The following is a 20,043-nucleotide window of genomic DNA, read 5'->3' as shown; positions in this document are numbered from 1 at the left end:
CTGAGAAAGCCTGGAGAACAGTAGATGGAGACGACAGTATTGGAGCGTTTTGACGGTTCCACCTGGGCCATAATTCATAAGGAACGTTCTATTGAGGCTGGCCATCGGTTCTGTGCTATAACCGCTCTGGAGTCTGGACCTGTAGGAAAGGTCCAGCCGTCGCAGACCTCCACGAGCTTCACCCATCCCAACTTCTTCGTTCTCACATTTTAGAGCGCGAGGAAACAGAAAGATCCCCGATCAGGATTAGCTGCGGTATTTGACCCTCAATTTGGGATTATTTCACAGCGATTACTCCTTAAAATCACTTATAGGTCACATTAAAAGATGTTTTTCCTATCCACAGTAAACCAAACAGAACACGGTTTCAGGTTTTTTTCAAACTTAAAAGCAGTAAAAAGAAAGAAAATGACGTAGAGATCGTTGTTTATCCTTACCGGCGCTAAAAAGGCCTTAAGGTATCCCACAATCCTTTGCGTGAAATGACGTATCAGCATAGACATATATAAAGAGTAGACCCCGCATCGACCGCTCTCGGCTATAGGCGCTGACGAGATTTAGCGGCGCCATCTTGGGGCGGTCGACAACTCCGCTCAGTCCAATGTGTTAACCAGGTGCAGAATCAATTTTAATCAACTATAACTCGTTTAATGTTGAACTAATTTTCACATTTGTTTTGCTTAAAACGTTAAAACTATAGCTATTATAACAAATGGTCCAGTGCGTTTAAATAATCTTAGTGGGGTTAAAATAAATAGAATATTCTGACAGGATGTATGTTTCAAAACACAGCCACTCACAAATTTTTATACGTTTTTTTATTACTATATAAACAAACACATTTGTACATGTACACACATATATGTACACACACACACACACATATATATATATATATATATATATATATATATATATATATATATATATATATATATATATATATATATATATATATATATATATATATAGTTTCCTGACGTCAGCAAGATTCCTCACCTGACAGCGCAAGCACCACCAGATGATCAAACCCAGGTGGGAGCAGCTCAGATCAGACCAGCATTATAATTATATATATATATATATATAGAATTCACCAATGTCTAAAGCTCTGATGCCTTCACGGAGTAGATGCAATTTTGGAGAGACTAAGTCACAAAAACTTGGACGTGTAGACCTGTATCTCTCTACCTAATATTATAAAAATAATAATAAAAAAGCCCAGACGTCAATAGTCCGTCGATTTAAACAAAAATAAGCCGCACAGTGCTGATGTATCATTAGTGTGTTCAGCTTGAATCAGCAGGTTAGGGTGGCAGGTCGACCGCCCCAAGATGGCGGCCGTAATTCCTGCGCCGCGACAGTCAATGCGGGGTCTACTCTCATATTATGTCTATGCGTATCAGCACAGTACCCTCCTCTCTTAAACTCCATGGCGGTAAAACCTGAACGTTTTCCCTCCTCTTGTTCGACGCCTCCTGTGAAACACTTGATGTTGACACCAGAGGAGCATAAATTACTTGATTTTTGTTTCTCAACGAGTATTTTAAAAACATCCAGCAAGACCAACACTTTCGTTTTTGAATAATTAAAGACTTGAATTATCTGTTGTAGGTTTGTCCAATTGGTTTTAAATCAATAAAACGATTCCAATAAACTCTAAACATCCACACTGCTCCTTTAATGTTGAATTTGGATCTTTTCTCTGGGGCTACAACGTGGGAGGAACTTCACGTTTTTTCACTTTATTTTATTTTTAAGCAAGAGAACAAATAATTGTATGTCTTTAAAAGCTTTTTGTGACTAAAATTCATGTTTTACTGGGGAAAAAGAAATTTGTTGGTTGGGATTCCTCGTCTGCCTTTAAAATATCTCAGAAGTTTTGTTGGGAATATCTTTTCCTGGCTTCTCAGCTTTATACGAACAAATGTAACTTGTTTTTATTGCCCTTTAGGGCAGAAAGAAACATTTTAACACTGTATGGATGGATTTCTTTCCCCCTGAGTTTACAATTTTGTAAGTCTTTTTCTCCAGTTTCTTGTTAAGTCTCAGAGTAAAATGTAAGGAAGCTATTTTTGTACACTACAAAACGTGTTTGATTACAATGAAATGCTCGTTAAGGACATTGAGCCACAGGCAGTCTGTACAACACTGCGTTTACTGCATTACTAAATAAATATATGCATTATTTCTGACTCACCGTGGTCCAGTCGTCTGTCGGTGGTGTTCTGTGGAGCTCAAAAGGTTCTAAACAGGGTTCCTACACAGCTTGGAACGACAGTCTGGAATTTCCTTTTAGTATTTTTACAAGTTGGGATCAGAAAAAGGAAAATAAAACTGTGGGGAAATATTTATATTCCTATCCCATTACCAAACCTGCCTTATGTCCTTTTGTCTTCCCTTTATTGCTTGTTTCCTTGTCTTTCATTTCCTTATTTCCTTCAATGTCCTTTCCTATGTCCTTGTGTCCTATCTCCTTTCTTCTTCCTTTGCCTCCTTTCCTTGTGTGCTTTCTGTCCTTCCTTTTTTTTTTCTTGCTTTACGCCTCGGGTTTAAGATATCGCCCCGGTGTTTTGCCTCATGCAGTGCTGGCAACAGCTGATGGTGGAATGTATACAGTTGCCAGAAAACCCTGGTGAACTCTGGGTAAAAAAAATGGTCACCAGTTTGGTGCTAACGGTTCGCTAATTGGCTGCTGAGGCAATATATTGCAGGATAATGTCCTGGATTACACCATCTGTTATTAACAAGCAGCGCCTCCTTTGCTGCTCCTCTTTAAATCTGTCTGCTCGTATGGCCAGAGAGAGACGCTGGAGTACGGGATAAGGCACTATTGAGCTTTTTAGACCAGGGGTGTCAAACATACGGCCTGCGGGCCGGATCCGGCCCGCCGAACAATTTAGTCTGGCCCTGTGTCTAAATGCATTATCTTTTTTTTTTTTTTTTTCCAGTGTCCTGTCTGGCAATGTGGCAATAAGATGCCACAAAGAGTTCATCAGATTTGACTTTCACAAGTGGACAAGATAAAAGGAAGAGAATGATAAAACAATTATTGAAAAAAAACATGTACTTCGTTTAATTGAAAATATGCAGTTCCTATATTGTCCACGAGGGGCGCTGTGTTTTAATTAGCAGATTAAGCTTCAGGTGTGGAAAAATTCAAATAATTTCTTAATTTTTATCTGTTTGATGTATTTTGTTACGCAGGACAGTGTTTTTAAGTTCCAAAAAATGTGAATAAATGTTTTTCAACATTGTATAATCACTGTGATCAGTTCTTATGCATAATGCACAAGTAAATGTATTGTTGAAATTGCACATACTTTTCTTAAAAACGCTGAGGTTATTCATAATATATTGTGTAAAAGTGAAATTAACTTAATATAAAAATCAACAACAAGTCCACATTTATTAGTTCTATTTAATCTTGCAATGAGTTTACTCGTGTGGCCCTCTTGAGATCAGATTAAGCTGTATGTGGCCCCTCAACCAAAATGAGACTTTAATCGGCTGCTCCTGTTTGTAAAAAAAGTAAATAAATGTGCTAACTGTCAAATAGTAAATTAATAAGCACAGCACTCAAACTCTGAGGGAATAATTCTCCAAAAATGCTTTGTTAGAGCCAGGAAAGGAGAAATTAATGGTTTTTAAAAGGATTAAATCAGAATGAATATAACTAGAGCAACTTCAGTGACACAATTTGGAGAAAATTTAAACAGCTTTAATACATTTTTGGGACTAATATGGAGTTTTTTTGCATTTAAAACTGTTTAAATGAATATTGGGGGGGGGGGGGGATCTCAGATTTTGGTGCATTTTGGAACTTCGTGGGAGGGGTGGATGCTGCTGCTGCGTGGACTTCCCGGATGGAGCAGCGACGCCATCTTCACGCCTCTGCTCACCGGTGGGTCTTCGGCTCAGCGGAGCGACAGAGCGGTTGCTGATCCACCTCCAGGACTCCCCGAGCAGCCCCGCGATCCTCCCCCGTTTTCCACCGGCTGCCCGAAACAAGCCTTCCCCGCTCCCCGAGCAACCATGGCGGACAGAGAGAACTCGGTGTACCAGGCGAAACTGGCCGAGCAGGCGGAGAGATACGACGGTAAGGCTGCGGACACACGCGGATAATAACGGTCGGTGCGGAGTGCTCCGGCCGCCCGCCTGTCTCCCTGCGCGGCGCGAGGGGGGTCGGAGCCGCAGGTAACAGCCTTCACATGGCTCTGTGGGCTGAGAGGACACAAAATGGCGGAGGGTTTCCCTGCCTAGCAAGGCAACATCTCCCCCTCGCACCGACCGGTCTCTGTCCCGGCAGAAAGCAGCGTCTCCCCGGCTGGCTGGTGCCACAGCGACCGGCGAACCTTTCTGCCGGAGCCGCGGAGCTAAGCTAGGCTAGCTGCCTGTTAGCGCTAGTTAGCTAGCAATCAGAGCTGCTAACTAGCTGGTTAGCTTCGCGTCGGTCCCTGCTCTCCATCCCCAGTTAAAACACACATTAAAATAACGTTTGCGATCTAAAACACAGCAGCGGCTTATTTTAAGCCAACAAGCGGCAGTAAATTGTCCCCAAATTTATTTAAAAATGATTTTAAGAACCGGTCGAGCTGTTTGCTGCAGGTGGAAAATAGCAGCAGCAGCAGGTAGGTCGGTTCCGTCCCAAATAAAACCGTTTATGATCCCAGGATCAAGTGTGTTGGCTGGGTATTAATGGCTGATTTATGCCCTCAGATTGTATCAACACTAAACGCTGTGAGCTGAAAACGCAGGAAAACAAAGCCCGATTATAATTGTTTAGATATTGCCATGTCTCCTCAAATAATCTTAGCCGACTTTTAACACTAAATATCAGTTAACTGACCTCTAGCAGCCAGTTTCTGCTCCTTCCTGCAGGCTGGAAAGGCTGTCATTCATTGGGCCTTTCTGTTTTTCTTCATTATGTCGAGTTTTCTTGGTGTAATCAGTGTGAAAAGGAGACGAGTATTGGGTAATTATCATGCTTTGAGGCTTTATTCCCTGTGTCTAAGGATGCGATGTGCGGCCTCCAGCCTGAGAGCCATCACAGAACCAGCCCAGCTGACAGTCCCGTTTGGTTCTGATGCCAGGCTGGACCCCCCCATGGTGTACTGTCCATTGGTCCAAACTCTGAGGCAGCGTCCAGGAGGGAGTCCCGGACGAGAAGGGACGCAGTAGAGCGGGACAGAACGTGTCCAGAAGGTCCTGATGGGCTGTAAGAACCCGGCTCCACTGACCCGACTCGTCCCACTTTACTTAAAGAGGCTTTATGAGTCTGAAACTGGATTTCAGGGTTTTTCCACAAATCTGACATTTGGGAAAAAGGAAATAAGAATTAAAAAAATAGTATTTTCTAACCTGATTCTTTCTGTTGTATGAATGTTGTCAATCCTCCTCTGCTTCCTCGACTCCTTCCCTGCTTCCTCGACTCCTTCCCTGCTTCCTAGACTCTTTCTCTGCTTCCTCGACTTCTTCTCTGCTTCCTCGACTTCTTCTCTGCTTCCTCGACTCGTTTTCTCCTTCCTCGACTCCTTCTCGGCTTCCTCGACTCGTTTTCTCCTTCCTTGACGACTCTTTCTCCTTCCTCGACGGCTCCTCTCCTTTCCTCGACTCATTTTCTCTTTCCCCGATGACCCGTTCTCTGCTTCCTCGACTCCTCCCTTTCCTCGACTTCTCCTCTCCTTTCCTCGACTCCTCTTTCCTCGACTCCTTCCTTCCTCTACGCTCCCTATCTGTCTCTCTTCTTTCTGTCTTGACTTCACGCTGAACTCATTTCCTGAATTAAACAGTCCAGAGGAACCAGGAGGTTCTGTGTGATCAAGGTGTCGCAGATCTGACCTTACCTGACTCCGCCAGATAGATTTGCTCCGCATATCCATCTGGAAACCTTCCGTTGAAGTAATTTTGGGAAGGGGCGAAAATACTGGTTAGCTGATTGGCCTATGTTGGTGATAGACGGGCCAAATAAACCAATCAGATTCGTTGTTGCTCGTAACAGAGCGACGACGAAAACACAACCACAAGCCAAGCTACTCTTGCTGCTGCAGGTAAAGGCTCGTTAGCTCAGCAAAGAAATACTCTGTAATTCCGATAAAACTTGCTCGATAGCCACGCTAACGCTAGTTTCATCGGCTGAAGCCGCCATGTTGTTCAGACTGAACTGACGCGCTTCCCGTTGCGTCACACCTCAACCTGCCTCAAAGCCAATGCTGATTGGACGTTCGTTTGGTGAACGGCTCCAAATTTTCTTTAACGGAGGGTATCCAGACTGATCTGCGAGTGAAACCTTGAAAGCTCGCGAGATCAGGATGGTCTCACGAGGCTAGATCTGACCTGTGGTGCTGAAACTGGACCTAAAGGCCAAAGATAAAGAATCTGTAATCAGTTGAGTCAAAATAGAGATTTAAAAAGGAGCCGATCAAAGTTAAAAACTAAGAATGGACCGACCTAAAAATTTGGCCCGATATCTACGTTTGAAATTATTGCTGATATGGCCCATAATTTCACAGCCACACGGTACTTAACCTATTTCTGGTACTTTTGTTTGTTTATGTGGTGATAAATGTTAGTTTGTTAATAGAATCTCTAAATTTTTCAATTTAACAGTTATTTCCCAATATATAAACTTATTTGGAGCTACAAATGTACCTTGTTAAATAATTTATGAATTTTAATACATTGCCTGAATAATAATTATGGCAAAGTATTAAAACAATGTTTTACCAAAACAACAGAGAACCAGAGTGGAGGTGAAGATGGGAGTGAAGCTGTGGGAATAAAATTCAGGGAATAGTTTTAGTGCGACAGTTTCAGAGAAGAAAAGAAATAAGCTGGAGACAACGGGACTTTCTCTGTTCTGAAAACGTTAGACACCTATCCATCAGCTCTGGTTCTCGCTCTGAGCAACCTGCAGCTGTAGTGCTGCTGCACTGCAAAAACGGATCTAAAAATAAGTAAAATGTTCTTAAAGTTAGTGTATTTATCCTTGATTTGAGCAGGTAAATAATATTATCTGCCAATGGAATGAATATTTTGACCCCTATATTAAGTTAATTAGACATCCTGCACTTGAAATAAGATGATGGAGATGAAATGTTCCTATTTTAAGTGCAAACATCTTATTCCATTGGCAGATCATCTTATTTACCTGCTCAAATCAAGGACAAATACATTAATTTTAAAGAATATTCTACATATTTCTAGTTCAGTTTTTGCAGTGTATTATTGAGCAAATGGAGGTCCGTCCTGTCGAAATGTTTTTAGAAAGAACTGAACGAAAATCCGGTTGCCTCTGATTTAAGCCCGTTTGCTGTTGCTGTGACCCGGATAACTGAGAATTTGCACAGGCAAAACTTTTTATCAAAAACATATTTTATCCCTCTGTAAATCAGGGCAGGTTATGTTTACGACGAGGAAACGGAGCGGCTCTCCTCTCTGCTCTGACTGCAGGAGACTTTCAGGCCGAGGCAGCAGCTGTCTGTCTGTCTGTCTGTCTGTCTGTCTGTCTGTCTGTCTGTCTGTCTGTCTGTCTGTCAGGGATTCAGCGGATGGAGAAGCTCGTAGGAGAGCTTAACTCTCCAAAGACGATAAACTCCAGAATAGGGCTGGGCGATAAATCGATTTAATCGATTAATTCGAATTTACAATTCTTTAAGATTTCATTTTTGGAAAATCTGGATTTTATTTTGCCAATACACTCATTGGGTTTCCATGAAGAGAACAGCATGTGATGCTGAATATATGTTTAGGCAAAATTATTGTCAAAATATTGTTAAGCAGAAACTTTTTTTACCATAATACAAGGTACTTTATTTACTTATTTACTTTTTTAACTTAGTTCGAAGTTCACAGTGCAGTGAAGCCTGTTCTTAGCTCAATGTGTAATACCACTAGCAGCAAATGTTTTGTTATATTTTCATTGTTTATAATGATGACGGCTGCCATCTTGTTTTACAAGCATGTTTCACAGCTTGTTTTTAGTTGCACTTTGAATTCAGGTCAACTCCCTGACGAAATGCTTGACATAAAAGCAAGGTTTTATAATAATTTCTTTAATTTCTTTTTATGAAACAAAAAGGAGGAGAAAAAAAATCTATTAATCGGATTTGGTATGATAAAATCGGAGATTTATTTTTTAATCCATATCGCCCAGCCCTACTCCAGAACTATTGTTACTCTAACAGGATCACTAGATTATTCGCTAGTTTCTTTTTAAAGAAAAAGTTTCTAGATGGGTCTGAAAAGTCGTTAAACATGAGCACAGATATCGCAGCGAGCGTTAATCTGTTTGAAAAGCAGAGACAAACTTTTCTATCAAAGTACCTTTACTGGACCGGCAGCTACTGACGTCACGCTAATGCTGCGTTCATGTTCGGCGTGGAAAATCGGCCACTCTTCTTCTCCATCGATGTCACAGTGGTGCGTTTAGGTGCGAAACATGGCAGCGTTTGATTTCACCTGAGTCGGTCCCCGGTAGTACCGACAGGATTGGGTTGGTACTCCTGAAAGTGAGCCGCTCTCTGTCCCCCTGTTGTCCCTCAGAAATGGTGGAGTCCATGAAGAAGGTGGCCAGCATGGACGTGGAGCTGACGGTGGAGGAGAGGAACCTGCTGTCCGTGGCCTACAAGAACGTGATCGGAGCCAGGCGCGCCTCCTGGAGGATAATCAGCAGCCTGGAGCAGAAGGAGGAGAACAAGGGCGGCGAGGACAAACTCAAGATGATCCGGGAATACAGGAAAACGGTCGGTGCTGGTCTTCAGAACCTCACAGATTCTGCCGGTGCTGCCGGTGTCGGTACCAGATCGGCTCGCTACCCGATGATGTCTATATATGGCAACTCAAACAAACTACATTATGCCCGCGGTCTCCATTTGTTACAAATCAATTTTATTTTGTCAATTTACGGTTATTTTCCTGTAAATTAGTCGAGGCATGAAAACTTTTAACATCATTTTGGAATACTTGTGTGGTAGTCTGACAATTTAATCGGTAATTTTGCAGGATCAAGGTTACAACCTTAGAGAAATTTAATTCCTCCAATTTTTTTTTTAAGTTGTGAAGGGAAACTAAACCATAAACTCATTTCATTTTTAATTATAGTCAGCAGCCAAATTTAATTTTATCACGGCACTCATCACTTTAAAATCAATAACGTTCATTCCTCCTTTTTGTACTGATGTTCTTTCTGATCACATGTTTTTTTTTATCATTCCAGATGAAATAGTGATGAATTTGATTATTTTTTTATTGTGGTATTTGGTACATTTAAGATATATGCTGGATAAATTAGTCTGGCTATCCCTTCCATTTTTGTTAACAATATTCTTCCAAACATTGAGCCAATTGTCAAATATTTGTTGATTTTTATTTTTTTTTTGTAAAATGGCTTGAATATTTGTTCAAGCTTTTAAAAAAAAAAAAGAAACCGCTAAATTAACTTAATCTAAATTAACTAAATAAAATTTGTTACAAATGCAGACCGCGGGCTCTACGTAGTTTGTTTGAGTGGCGTTGCCATAATGTGACATCATCAGGAGGCGCAGGGAACATGGAGAATTTCTTGGTAAAATTGTCCGTTCACAAACCGCAATCCCGCTCTGGAATAAAACCTACACTCCGCTATAATTACTTTAGTAAGTTGTCCAGACCAATCACAATATTTTGCGCAATTTGTTCAGGACGTTAAAATCAGGACATGGTCACCAGCAGAGACGTAAATGTGTGAATTAGAAAAGTTTATTATGCGTCTCTCAGTTAAAGGTCTGCAGGCTGATTACAGAACAGTAGCTAAAGCCTCATTCACCATTCCTTCCTAGAGTCCTTTAAATGTCCTTTGTCCCCACTAGTCCCGTCCCATGATGCATTGCGGGTCAAACAGAAACAGCGATGGTGGAGGGGAGGAAAAGCTGTGAATAAAGTTGGATTTATTTCTCTTTCTGTGACATAAAAGTAACGATTAAAACGTTTTTAGGCGAGAAGAACGCCTCTCTGCCGGCTTCCTGCTGTGAACAATAATTCAGATATGTAACATTGGCTAGATTATTATTATTATTATTATCATCATCATCATCATCTACAAGTAAACTGATTCAAGCTTCGCTCTCAAATTTATGGTTTAAAGTTGGAAAACGTTTCCCAAAGTCACACAGATGGTAATCATCATCAGCATAGAGTTAAACGTTTGGCTGGTTAATGAATTAAAAACATAATAAAAGACGATAAATTAACGTTTTAAATAAAAGGTTGTGGGTCATAATGAGTAGAGATGAAAATAAAAAGCGTGACCATGTGGACCGGGCCCTTGGAAGGACGCGGCCCCTGATTGGTTGATCCCTGTCGTTAGGCGCTGTCTTCAGGGCTGTGATTGGTTGATTCCAGGCTGTACCCGTCCTGCTGGTGTAAAGCGGTTGGATTTGGCAGAAAGTGGAGAAAAAAGGTGAAATAAAGCGAGAGGAGCTGCTGCTGCGTCCTCTCAGCTCTGGGAGGAGGACGGAGGAGACGTGAAGCTGGTTGCTGCAGATCCAGAGGAGACGGAATCGCACCAGCAACCTTCTATACGACCATTTAGGCTCTGATGCTGACGTCATCAGGACCAACACAGCAAATGCTCTCTCACCTCTTTAATCCTGTCTAGAGTGTCTTTATGTCTTCTAAAATGTTCAAAGCATTTTATTCTGTGTTTTTACTATATTCTTTGTTCATTTTCCAATTTTTGTTCATGACTATTTTAAAATCTCTCCTGTTATTTTTTTATCCTCAATAAAATGACGTCACTAGAGCCGCACCTTTAACCCGTCGGGCCGCAGAAACGAATTAACTTCCTTCTACGGCTGAGATTAATCTTTTCTACTCTTTAATGAGACTTATTTGACAAGTTAAAATGAAAAAAGTTGAAAATATTGGTGGGAATATACAAAATAAAACAAATCTATGGCCTCTTTCCTGAGATTCATCTGTTTTGGTGCCGTCTCTTTAAATCTAAAGGAGGCCCTTCACACCCCGCCAAACTTTCAGGCCTCACAGGAACTTTTATGTCAGATTGTGAGAAATTGGTTAGAATCCAGGAAACTCGTAGCTTTTTCCTCCTCCTGGTCTGAGGAAGCTGTGAGGAGCCTCCAGGCGCAGCTCCGTTCATCTGCAGAAGAAGAGACGGCGGCGTCCCGCTCCTCCGCTGACTGCTCTGTTTGTGTCCGCAGGTGGAGAAGGAGCTGAAATCCATCTGCAACGACATCCTGGATGTTCTGGACAAACACCTCATCTTAGCCGCAACCACCGGAGAGTCCAAGGTGTTCTACTACAAAATGTACGTATCTGACAGGACCCTCCTCCTCCTCCTCTTCCTCCTCCTTGGATGTTTCAGCTCAGAACCGGACGGTCTGGCTCGCTGTTGCTTCCCTGAAACCGTCCATAAATATCAACACACTGCAAAAAGACAACTAAAACTAAGTCACGTCTTCTTGAAATGAGCTCATTTAGTCGTGATCTGAGCAGCTAAATAAGATGATCTGCCAGTGGAACGAGTATTTTACCCCTAAAATGAGATAATTAGATTTACTGCACTTGAAATTCAATTCAATTCAATTTTATTTATATAGCGCCAAATCATGAAACATGTCATCTCGAGGCACTTTACAAAGTCAAGTTCAATCAGATTATACAGATTGGGTCAGATTATACAGATTGGTCAAAAATGTCCTATATAAGGAAACCAGTTGATTGCATCAAAGTCCCGACAAGCAGCATTCACTCCTGGGGAACCGTAGAGCCACAGGAAGAGTCGTCTGCATTGTACATGGCTTTGCTGCAATCCCTCATACTGAGCAAGCATGAAGCGACAGTGGGAAGAAAAACTCCCCATTAACGGGAAGGAAAATCTCCGGCAGAACCGGGCTCAGTATGAACGGTCATCTGCCTCGACCGTCATCTGTCGAGGCCGATAAGATGTCGGCCTCGACATCTTATCGAGGTTCTGCCTCGATTCTGCCACTCACTCTGTGCATACAAAGTGACAATAAAGTTTGTCTAAGTATTTTTGCAGAAGAATGAGTGAAAGTGTTGAGATGAGCCTGTGCCTGATGCTGCGGTCACCTTTCCACGCCTTTAAGGAGCGTTTGCAGCACGCCGCTCCTTCAGCTCCTGTTTCCGCTCGCTAACGCAGCTCCTCTCCCGTGTTCTGCTGCCCCGCAGGAAGGGAGACTACCACAGGTACCTGGCCGAGTTCGCCACAGGCAACGACAGGAAGGAGGCGGCGGAGAACAGCCTGGTGGCCTACAAAGCGGCCAGCGACATCGCCATGATCGAGCTCCCCCCCACGCACCCCATCCGTCTGGGCCTGGCGCTCAACTTCTCCGTTTTCTACTACGAAATCCTCAACTCGCCGGACCGCGCGTGCAGGTAGGGCCGTCTCTGTGGCGCCGCAGAGAGGCGTGGTGGGCGTTCTGATGCGTGACGTTCTCTGTCCCCCCCCCCCCCCCCCCCACACCGGCAGGTTGGCGAAGGAAGCCTTTGACAACGCCATCGCAGAACTGGACACCCTGAGCGAGGAAAGCTATAAAGACTCGACACTTATCATGCAGCTGCTACGGGACAACTTGACGTTATGGACCTCAGACGTTCAGGGAGACGGTGAGAACATTTCTGCCCAGTAGAACCTGGTGGAACCAGAACAGCTGGTGGCTCTCCTCTTCTCCATCCCGAGGTTCTCCTCTCCTTCTCTGTCTCCTCTAACTCTTCGTCTCCCCCTCGTCCCTCTTCAGATTGATGCCTCTCCTCTTCCTCCCCTCTTCTCCGTTATCAAAGCGTTATTTTTGTAAGTCTCTCCTCCTGCTTGGCTCTGCTTCACCTCTCACTGCCTCTAACCTCCCTAACACCTCCAGCACCACCAAGTCCTGCATCTCAGCCGCTTCCTCTCTGAGCCGGGTCCTCAGAACTACAGATCCAGTTAATCTGACTCTACACGTCAGGATCCATCATCCATCCCTCCATGCATAAAGCTACCAAACAGACCCTGGAGTTTAGTGCAGCCGATGATTTTAAGCCTTCCTGTGCGCCGTACGACCACCGCTGCACTTTCTGCCACGTCCTCTTGCTCCTATATGGATTTTATAGACAAGCGGTGTCCAAACCTTTCAGCTATTGGGCCAATATTGTTCAATCCAAAGCGCGCAAGGGCGAAAATATGAGTAAAAATAAACATAAAACCAAAAATATCAACCCTGCCCAACATAATATGATAATTTTAAGAAAATATATTAAACTGTATTTAGCCTATTTTATTAAATTAATTAATATCACATTTTATGCACCAAAGTCTGCATTTGAGTAAAAGTCGCCCTATTTACTATGAAATTAAATGTAAAATGTGTGCTTATTAAAGGACAAATGTTTTTTCTTGTATCGAACATTTAATTAAAAAGTTTCCATCTGCAAAGAGCCTCCAGCGCTGATCGACCAAATCTTTCATGAAATTGAGTTTTAGGGCCGCACAAATTCAGCCCGGGGGCCACAGCTTGGACACCCCTGTTACAGGATTTAACGTGGCGGATAAAAACTCGACTGCAAGGCTCCACTGAGTTCTCCCTAAGATGAGTTTGTAAACCTCGGTTACTCTTCTGTTTCTGACAGAAAATAAAGAGCCAGACGGACATAAATGGACTAAAACTGCACATTTATTCAGTTGTTCTTCGTCTTTATTTAGGCTATGATCTGATATTAAAACAGGGGAGAAAAGAGAGAATCAGCCCGACAGAAATGTTATTTAAATCGTTGAAATATGTCCAGGAATAACAAAGGTTGATAAATATGGTAGCAGAACGCTGCGTGTGTGAATTAGCAGCTCACATCGCTTCATTCACACTAAAGTGGCAGAAACGGCGCTTTGTTCAGGGTAACGGGATTTCAGCAGGTTAGCGTTACAGTAACACATCATGCTGCTTTAAAAACTGTTTTCCTGTCATCATGGCTGGAAGGTAAATCACTTTATCACGGTCTGATGGGGCCTCGACTTGCACTGTGGAACCCAGAACCTGCTTCCTTCTCCCTGGCCTCAGCGCACCTCTGGTTCCCTCGTTAGGCACAATTAGTTCCCTAGATGCATTAGTTCAAGGGTCACACCCCCAATCTTACAGCTTCACTACTGCTGGGTTAAATCACTGTCTATATAGACAGTGCTCTATATCAGATATATTAAAGTATATCTGATATAGATATACTTTATATCTATGCTCTATATCAGATATATTAAAGTATATCTGATATATATATATACTTTATATCTATGCTCTATATCAGATATATTAAAGTATATCTGATATAGATATATACTTTATATCTATGCTCTATATCAGATATATTAAAGTATATCTGATATAGAGCACGGCTCTGCAGCCTGTGGCTCTTTACACCTTCAGCTTTGTCTCTTGAAACTTACAAAACAGGCGAAAGGAAGAAATTGGTCAATGTTTCTAAATGTAAAGCTAATTTCAAATTGCTAGCTTTAGGATGCATTTAGTTCTGCAGTATATGCGTAACATTTGCAGAAAGAAAGAAATTAACGGTGTATAGAATGTTTTACTATAGATAAATGAAGCATCTTTTTGTCAATATGCTTTTTCCTCTTTTTGATGCCATTTGCTATAAAAATCAAATGTACAATTTAAGAAAATGCATTAAACCATATAATATACTATAAAAACAAGCTCTTGTTTCAAAGAGATGTGAAACTTTTGTAGCTCTAAACAAAATGTATAGGCATTGACTATTAAAGGATTAACAGTCTAGTCAACATAAACTTCTTTATTTGAAGCAAAATCATTTATTACCTAATATTATTGTAACAGAACACCTAAATAGCAACTTGTGTTGTGTGTGCTTAATTGCTCTGTCAGTCCAAATGTTCAATTTTGGAAAAAAGAAATGGAAATTAATTTTTTTTTTTCATCCGATTCATCTAATCATCGTAACAAAGCAACCTGGACTTGCAGAACCTCTGAGCAGAACCCCGGGCGGATTGCCTGCAGGAACACGATCCTGGATTAAAATCCTTGTTATCGGTTTGATTTGATGTCTGGATTTTTTTCAGATGAGTTTTTATTTTATGAGCTGGAACATAGAATCAGAAAACCTCCTATAAACTCTATTTGTGACCGTTTTCACACTTTCTGCACACATTACTGCCATAAATCAGCTGTTATTATAATTCACTGAGAAGCAGCTAAGTGAGCCTGAATCCTCTGGACCCCTCCTCTTCCTCCTCTTCCTCCTCTTCCTCTTCCTCCTGTTCCCCGGGTGAAAACGGCTCGTTTTATTTCAGACGAGAGGAATTAGATGATCTTAGGTCGGCTCCTCCTCCAGGTGCCTCTGCGGCGCCTTTAATGCTTCCTGCTGAAGTCCTGACCGATCGCAGCCTTTTGTTATCCCCATAAAAGTCCTCCATGGTAACCTTTCTAAGCAACCACTGATTCACTCCTTCCCACTTTCCCCTCCTTATAAATCTAACCAGCACTGAAGCCCAGACGCTGGCCTGCATGCTGACCCTGTTGCTGGGAGGAGCGCTCCGTCAGCAGCAGTTTCACTGTGTTTTGGTCAAAATGACCAGAAACTAAAGTCAGGAGTCACGATGTCGCCATCATGGCCACCAGCACCGTGGAGCATGGAGACATCTGTGTGCTACTGTGAGGGTTTCTGTGATTCTACAGGAAGCTTTATGCTAGCTTGATATCTTTCTGCACCACTAACTGATGTATTTATAATAATAATATGTGTACCGAGCTCAGATTCTGCTATACGCCGTTTCTTAAAGGGACAGTTGAGTCCTTTTGAGGTGCAGCTCTGTTGAGACCTTATGGCGAATTAATAACTCTCTGAGCATCTTCTGCTTCAAATTAGTTGTCGAAGGCACGGCTCGTTGGATCAAAACCAAGATCAAAGATAAAAACTTCAGTGTCATTTATTCAACACCTTTAACCTTCCATAATATTTATTTATTTACATAGACGTCTACATGGACGGTTCTGGTCCTAAACAATTTATTTAAAACATCTTGTTAAAAACTGTGTATGTAGAGTAGGAAGGGAATACAGATAAAAAAAATCAATGAATTGATTTCTGCATTTCTATCAGCAGATGTTATGGTTATATTAGCTATGCTATGTTAGCATGTCCTACGATAGGCTTTTGTCAGCAGTTGCTATGCTGTTAAGCAGACAAATGTTGTGATTATGCTAGGATATGCTACATTATGATTTTGGTGGTTTATGCTATGCTCAGATATGATGTGCTACATTAGCATAAGCTAAGGTATGTTAACATTGTTTATGTTGTCTGCAAGCTATGGTGTCGTCATAATGCTGTGATGTTCAGATGATGCTATTTTCTGCTAGCATATGCTGTTTCATATTAGCATATGGGAGGCCATGTTGCCTTATGGTTTGCTTTACTTTGGCTGCATATGCCGCGCTATGTTAGCATGTGCTATGTTAGCATGTGCTATGTTAGCATGTGCTATGTTAGCATGTGCTATGTTAGCATGCACCATGTTTAACATGCGCTATATTAGCATGCGCTATGTTAGCATGCGCTATGTTAGCATACACCATGTTAGCATGCGATATGTTAGCATGCGCCATGTTAGCATGCACATGTTAGTATGCGCCATGTTAGCATGAGGCATGTTAGCATGTGATATGTTAGCATGCGCCATGTTAGCATGCCTTATGTTAGCATGCGCTATGTTAGCATGCGCTATGTTAGCATGTGCTATGTTAAATTTGCATATGCTTTAGTGTGCTAGCATACGCTATGATATGTTAGCATTTCATATTTGCATATGGGAGGCCTGTTGGGAAATGGCTTGTTTTTTTCATGGCTGTTTTTGCTATGCTATGTTAGCACATGCTATTCTTTGTTAGCCTATAGCATTGATATCAGCATATGCTGATACAGGAAATGGCTGTAAATGTTATATTAGGTTAGCGTGTTCTATGCTATGTTAGCGTATAACGTGCTTGTGTTAGCACGCTGTGCTTTTGACACAATGCTGTGATGTCATGTTAGCATATGCTATGCTTACAGAGTCTATGCTAGGTTAACGGCATGTTTTGCTACACACCAGACTTCTCTAGTTATTTTAACATCATGACCTCCTTCTTTTGTCTTGGTCCTGCACCGACTGTTCGTGAAGATGCTCTGAGACTTTTATGTTGAAGGAGGAAAAAAAAAAAAATTATCGCGCCTAACAGAGCTGCACAAACACCGAAGCAAAGTGACGTAGAGTCACTGCCGCTGTCTGCAGACCTGCTGCATGTTCTGTCGGCGGTTTCCACTGCAGCAGTTTGATGCTTCCTCGTCGGCGTTGTCCAGACGCGGCTCTGACTCTCACCCAGGATCGAGTCCGATCACGTCGAGGTTGCAGCGACGTTCTTATTAACCGCTTGGTTTTCCTCTCTGTTTCAGGCGAAGAACAGAACAAAGAAGCGCAGCCAGACGCGGAGGAAGAAGCCCAGTGAGACCGAACAACACAAGACAACTCCCCCCCCCCCCCCCGTCCCAGCGCTAGCTCCTGGTCCATGTCACAGTTTCCAGCGGGGCTCAGCCCACCATCCTCCTCCATCTTCCTCCTCCTCCTCACTTTGTCCCGCCTTTCTCAGCCCCCACCCTTACATGCACGTCGGCCCACCCGGGCCCTCGCCTCCAGACTCCAGGGGCCTCACCTTTTTCTCTCACTCCTTCCTCAAAGCCCCGAGACCCTTTAAAGTTCACATTATCCGCGTCTGTTTCGCTTTACTTCTGTTGCCAAGTCCGCTCGCCTGTATTCGTAACACATATGCAAGGGTTTATTTAAAGAAGAAACTCAGTTTCCTGTGCATGTGTGTTCAAGTTGTGCATCGTTTCCACGCTGTCAGTTCCAAACACTCGAGTCTCCGTGATTAGTGGCTGTGGCTGAAGGTGGAAAAGAGCTTTTAGTCCAAACAAAGTGCCCTCTAAACCTGCTCCTTTGACGCGTCTGTGTTTCTTTTAGAGACAAACGTCAGAATGTCCCCCCCCCCCCCCCCCTGGGAGCGTCTCTGTCCTCCTCTCTTGTCCTCCCTCGGAGCGAGTGTTGAGCTGCTTTTTGCCACAGTCGTGTATTTAGGTTTTCTACCGGACCGTGTGGGCGACAGAGGCCCGCTTTGCTTAGAGACGGTTTGGGAAACGGGGGCATGGTGTATCTTTCAGGGTCCTCATCTCATCATTTCTCCTCCCGCTTCTGTTGGGTATGTGTAACGTGAATCTGATTTGTACTACTGGATATTCTCACCGGAGCCACCAGTACCGTCTGTACTCTTTCTGAACCACAGCATGGAATAACATTAAACTTCAAACTGAAAACTTCCAGCAGAGCTGACATGATGGTGTCCTTTCCTTCCTCGTCGGTTCGCTCTTAGATTCAACCACAAGGGGGCGACAGCGCGCGTCCTAGCATATTAAAGTGAGTTTATTTAAATTGTTGATTCTACTTCATGTATTTCAAGCTTTTATTTCTGTTAATTTGGGTAATTTACAGCTAAAGCCAGCAGAAAAAAATAGTTTCTCAGAAAATCAGGTCAATAAAAAAGGATTTTAAAGACAGACGTGTTCCTGATGTGACAACAGGCAGATTCTCTGAGGTTCTGGTTTGACCACTTTGCCAGCGGTACCATGCCCATTAAAGCCGGTAGATTTGGCTGCGTGGGTCCAGACCCAGTGGACCAGAACCAGCAGAGGACCATCACTGCACTGGACTTAGAGCAACGTGGATTCTGGACGTCTTCACTCTCCCTCCAGACTCTGAGACTCTGATTTCCAAATGAAATGCAAACTTTGACCTGAAAGGAGGACGTTGGACCAACGGTCGGGTTCTTGTTCTGCTGAGTCTTGGTAGAACACGGGTCCAACGAAATGGACTTATGCTGATATTCATTCCTTTAAAAAAACTTTAAACATCCTCTCGCAGCTGCAGCTTTTTCTAACGTTTTCCTTCCACTCAACTTTCCACCAGTTTGCTTGAACAACCGCTGGCCTTGGTGGGTTCTGCTTCCTGTCCATCTGTCTGCAGTTCTCTCCACGATCGTGGATCCAGCAGAACATTTGTCTTAAGATGTAGATTCTGTCATCCGGTTCTAGGCAGCTAAAAAAAAACGACCAAAAGCAGCGGGACGAAGAAGTTTCAACCTTTCTGTTTTAAAATCTGTTTCTGTTCTGATTTAAAAGTCGGAATTGTTGGGGAAACTTAACTCACTTGGTGAATTTAGTGCAGTAGATCCTGTACCAGCAGTAAAATGGGTCGGTCCAGATGTTCAGAAGAAGAACAGCGGACGTTGATTAAAAGCTTGACTGGAGATGAAAAAATGATCCCAGGTGCTTTAAAATGGAAACCAGAACCAGGAAGAGGAGAAGAAGACGGAAAACGATCATTCCAGGAGGATCACCAGAGGAGGTCCACGGTAACCTGAGAGGACTGGAACCAGCAACCCGAGCTGAGGAGGTTAAAGTTTGCTACAGAACATCCTGACTGACGTTTTATGGAGCCATAAAGGAAGGCGGATGTTTTTGGGTCTGGAAGAGTCCGAGCTGTAACACTGAAGCACGGTGGTGCAGGTATCATGATGTGGGAACGTGTTGAGCCTTTAAATCACAGATTCAGCCTGAAGCTGAAGAGGAAATGAGCTGAAAGGTGAGTTTCAGCGACAGAACGAAGCCAAACGGACCAGCGAGGAGCGTCTGGGTCCCAGATCAACAGCAGCCGGCCCAATGAAGGACCTTCATCCATCAGAGAACACGTCTGCTGTCAGCAACCTGCTGGTTCTGAGCTTCAGCCCAGAACTACAGCAGAACCGGGGAGCACAGTCCCTTCATCCTGGGCTGGAATACCTGTTCACAGGTGACTGAAGGAGGCGGAGTCCATCTGACACCGACCAGACACAGCTCCCAGAACCAGCAGCTAAATATCAGGAGGCTCAACGTTCAGCCTTCTGTTTCTGCAGGAAGTGCTGGAGTTTAAAAAAACACATTTTATAAACATCT

General features: G+C 42.9%; 1 protein-coding gene across 2 annotated transcripts; it reads left to right on the top strand.

The window, feature by feature from the left end:
* The first annotated feature begins 3,851 nt into the window (after positions 1 to 3,851).
* LOC105929018 (14-3-3 protein epsilon) lies at positions 3,852 to 18,385 on the top strand. 2 transcript variants are annotated; one of them, XM_036142712.1, is made up of 7 exons: positions 3,852 to 4,099; positions 8,545 to 8,744; positions 11,199 to 11,305; positions 12,190 to 12,396; positions 12,491 to 12,627; positions 12,759 to 12,811; positions 17,455 to 18,385. In XM_036142712.1, exons 1-6 carry the CDS (start codon positions 4,036 to 4,038, stop codon positions 12,761 to 12,763), a joined length of 720 nt encoding a protein of 239 aa, XP_035998605.1. In that variant the 5' UTR covers positions 3,852 to 4,035; the 3' UTR covers positions 12,764 to 12,811; positions 17,455 to 18,385. The 2 variants fall into 2 exon arrangements, with proteins under 2 accessions (XP_035998605.1, XP_035998604.1); XM_036142711.1 differs by lacking the exon at positions 12,759 to 12,811 and having other exon boundaries at positions 3,853 to 4,099.
* Positions 18,386 to 20,043: the final 1,658 nt, after the last annotated feature.

The sequence above is a fragment of the Fundulus heteroclitus genome, chromosome 11 (genome assembly GCF_011125445.2).
Source record: "Fundulus heteroclitus isolate FHET01 chromosome 11, MU-UCD_Fhet_4.1, whole genome shotgun sequence".
In the NCBI taxonomy this organism is placed as follows: Eukaryota; Metazoa; Chordata; class Actinopteri; order Cyprinodontiformes; family Fundulidae; genus Fundulus; species Fundulus heteroclitus.
The sequence above is the reverse complement of the archived record's forward strand: the minus strand, read 5'-3'. Positions and strand labels throughout refer to the sequence as shown.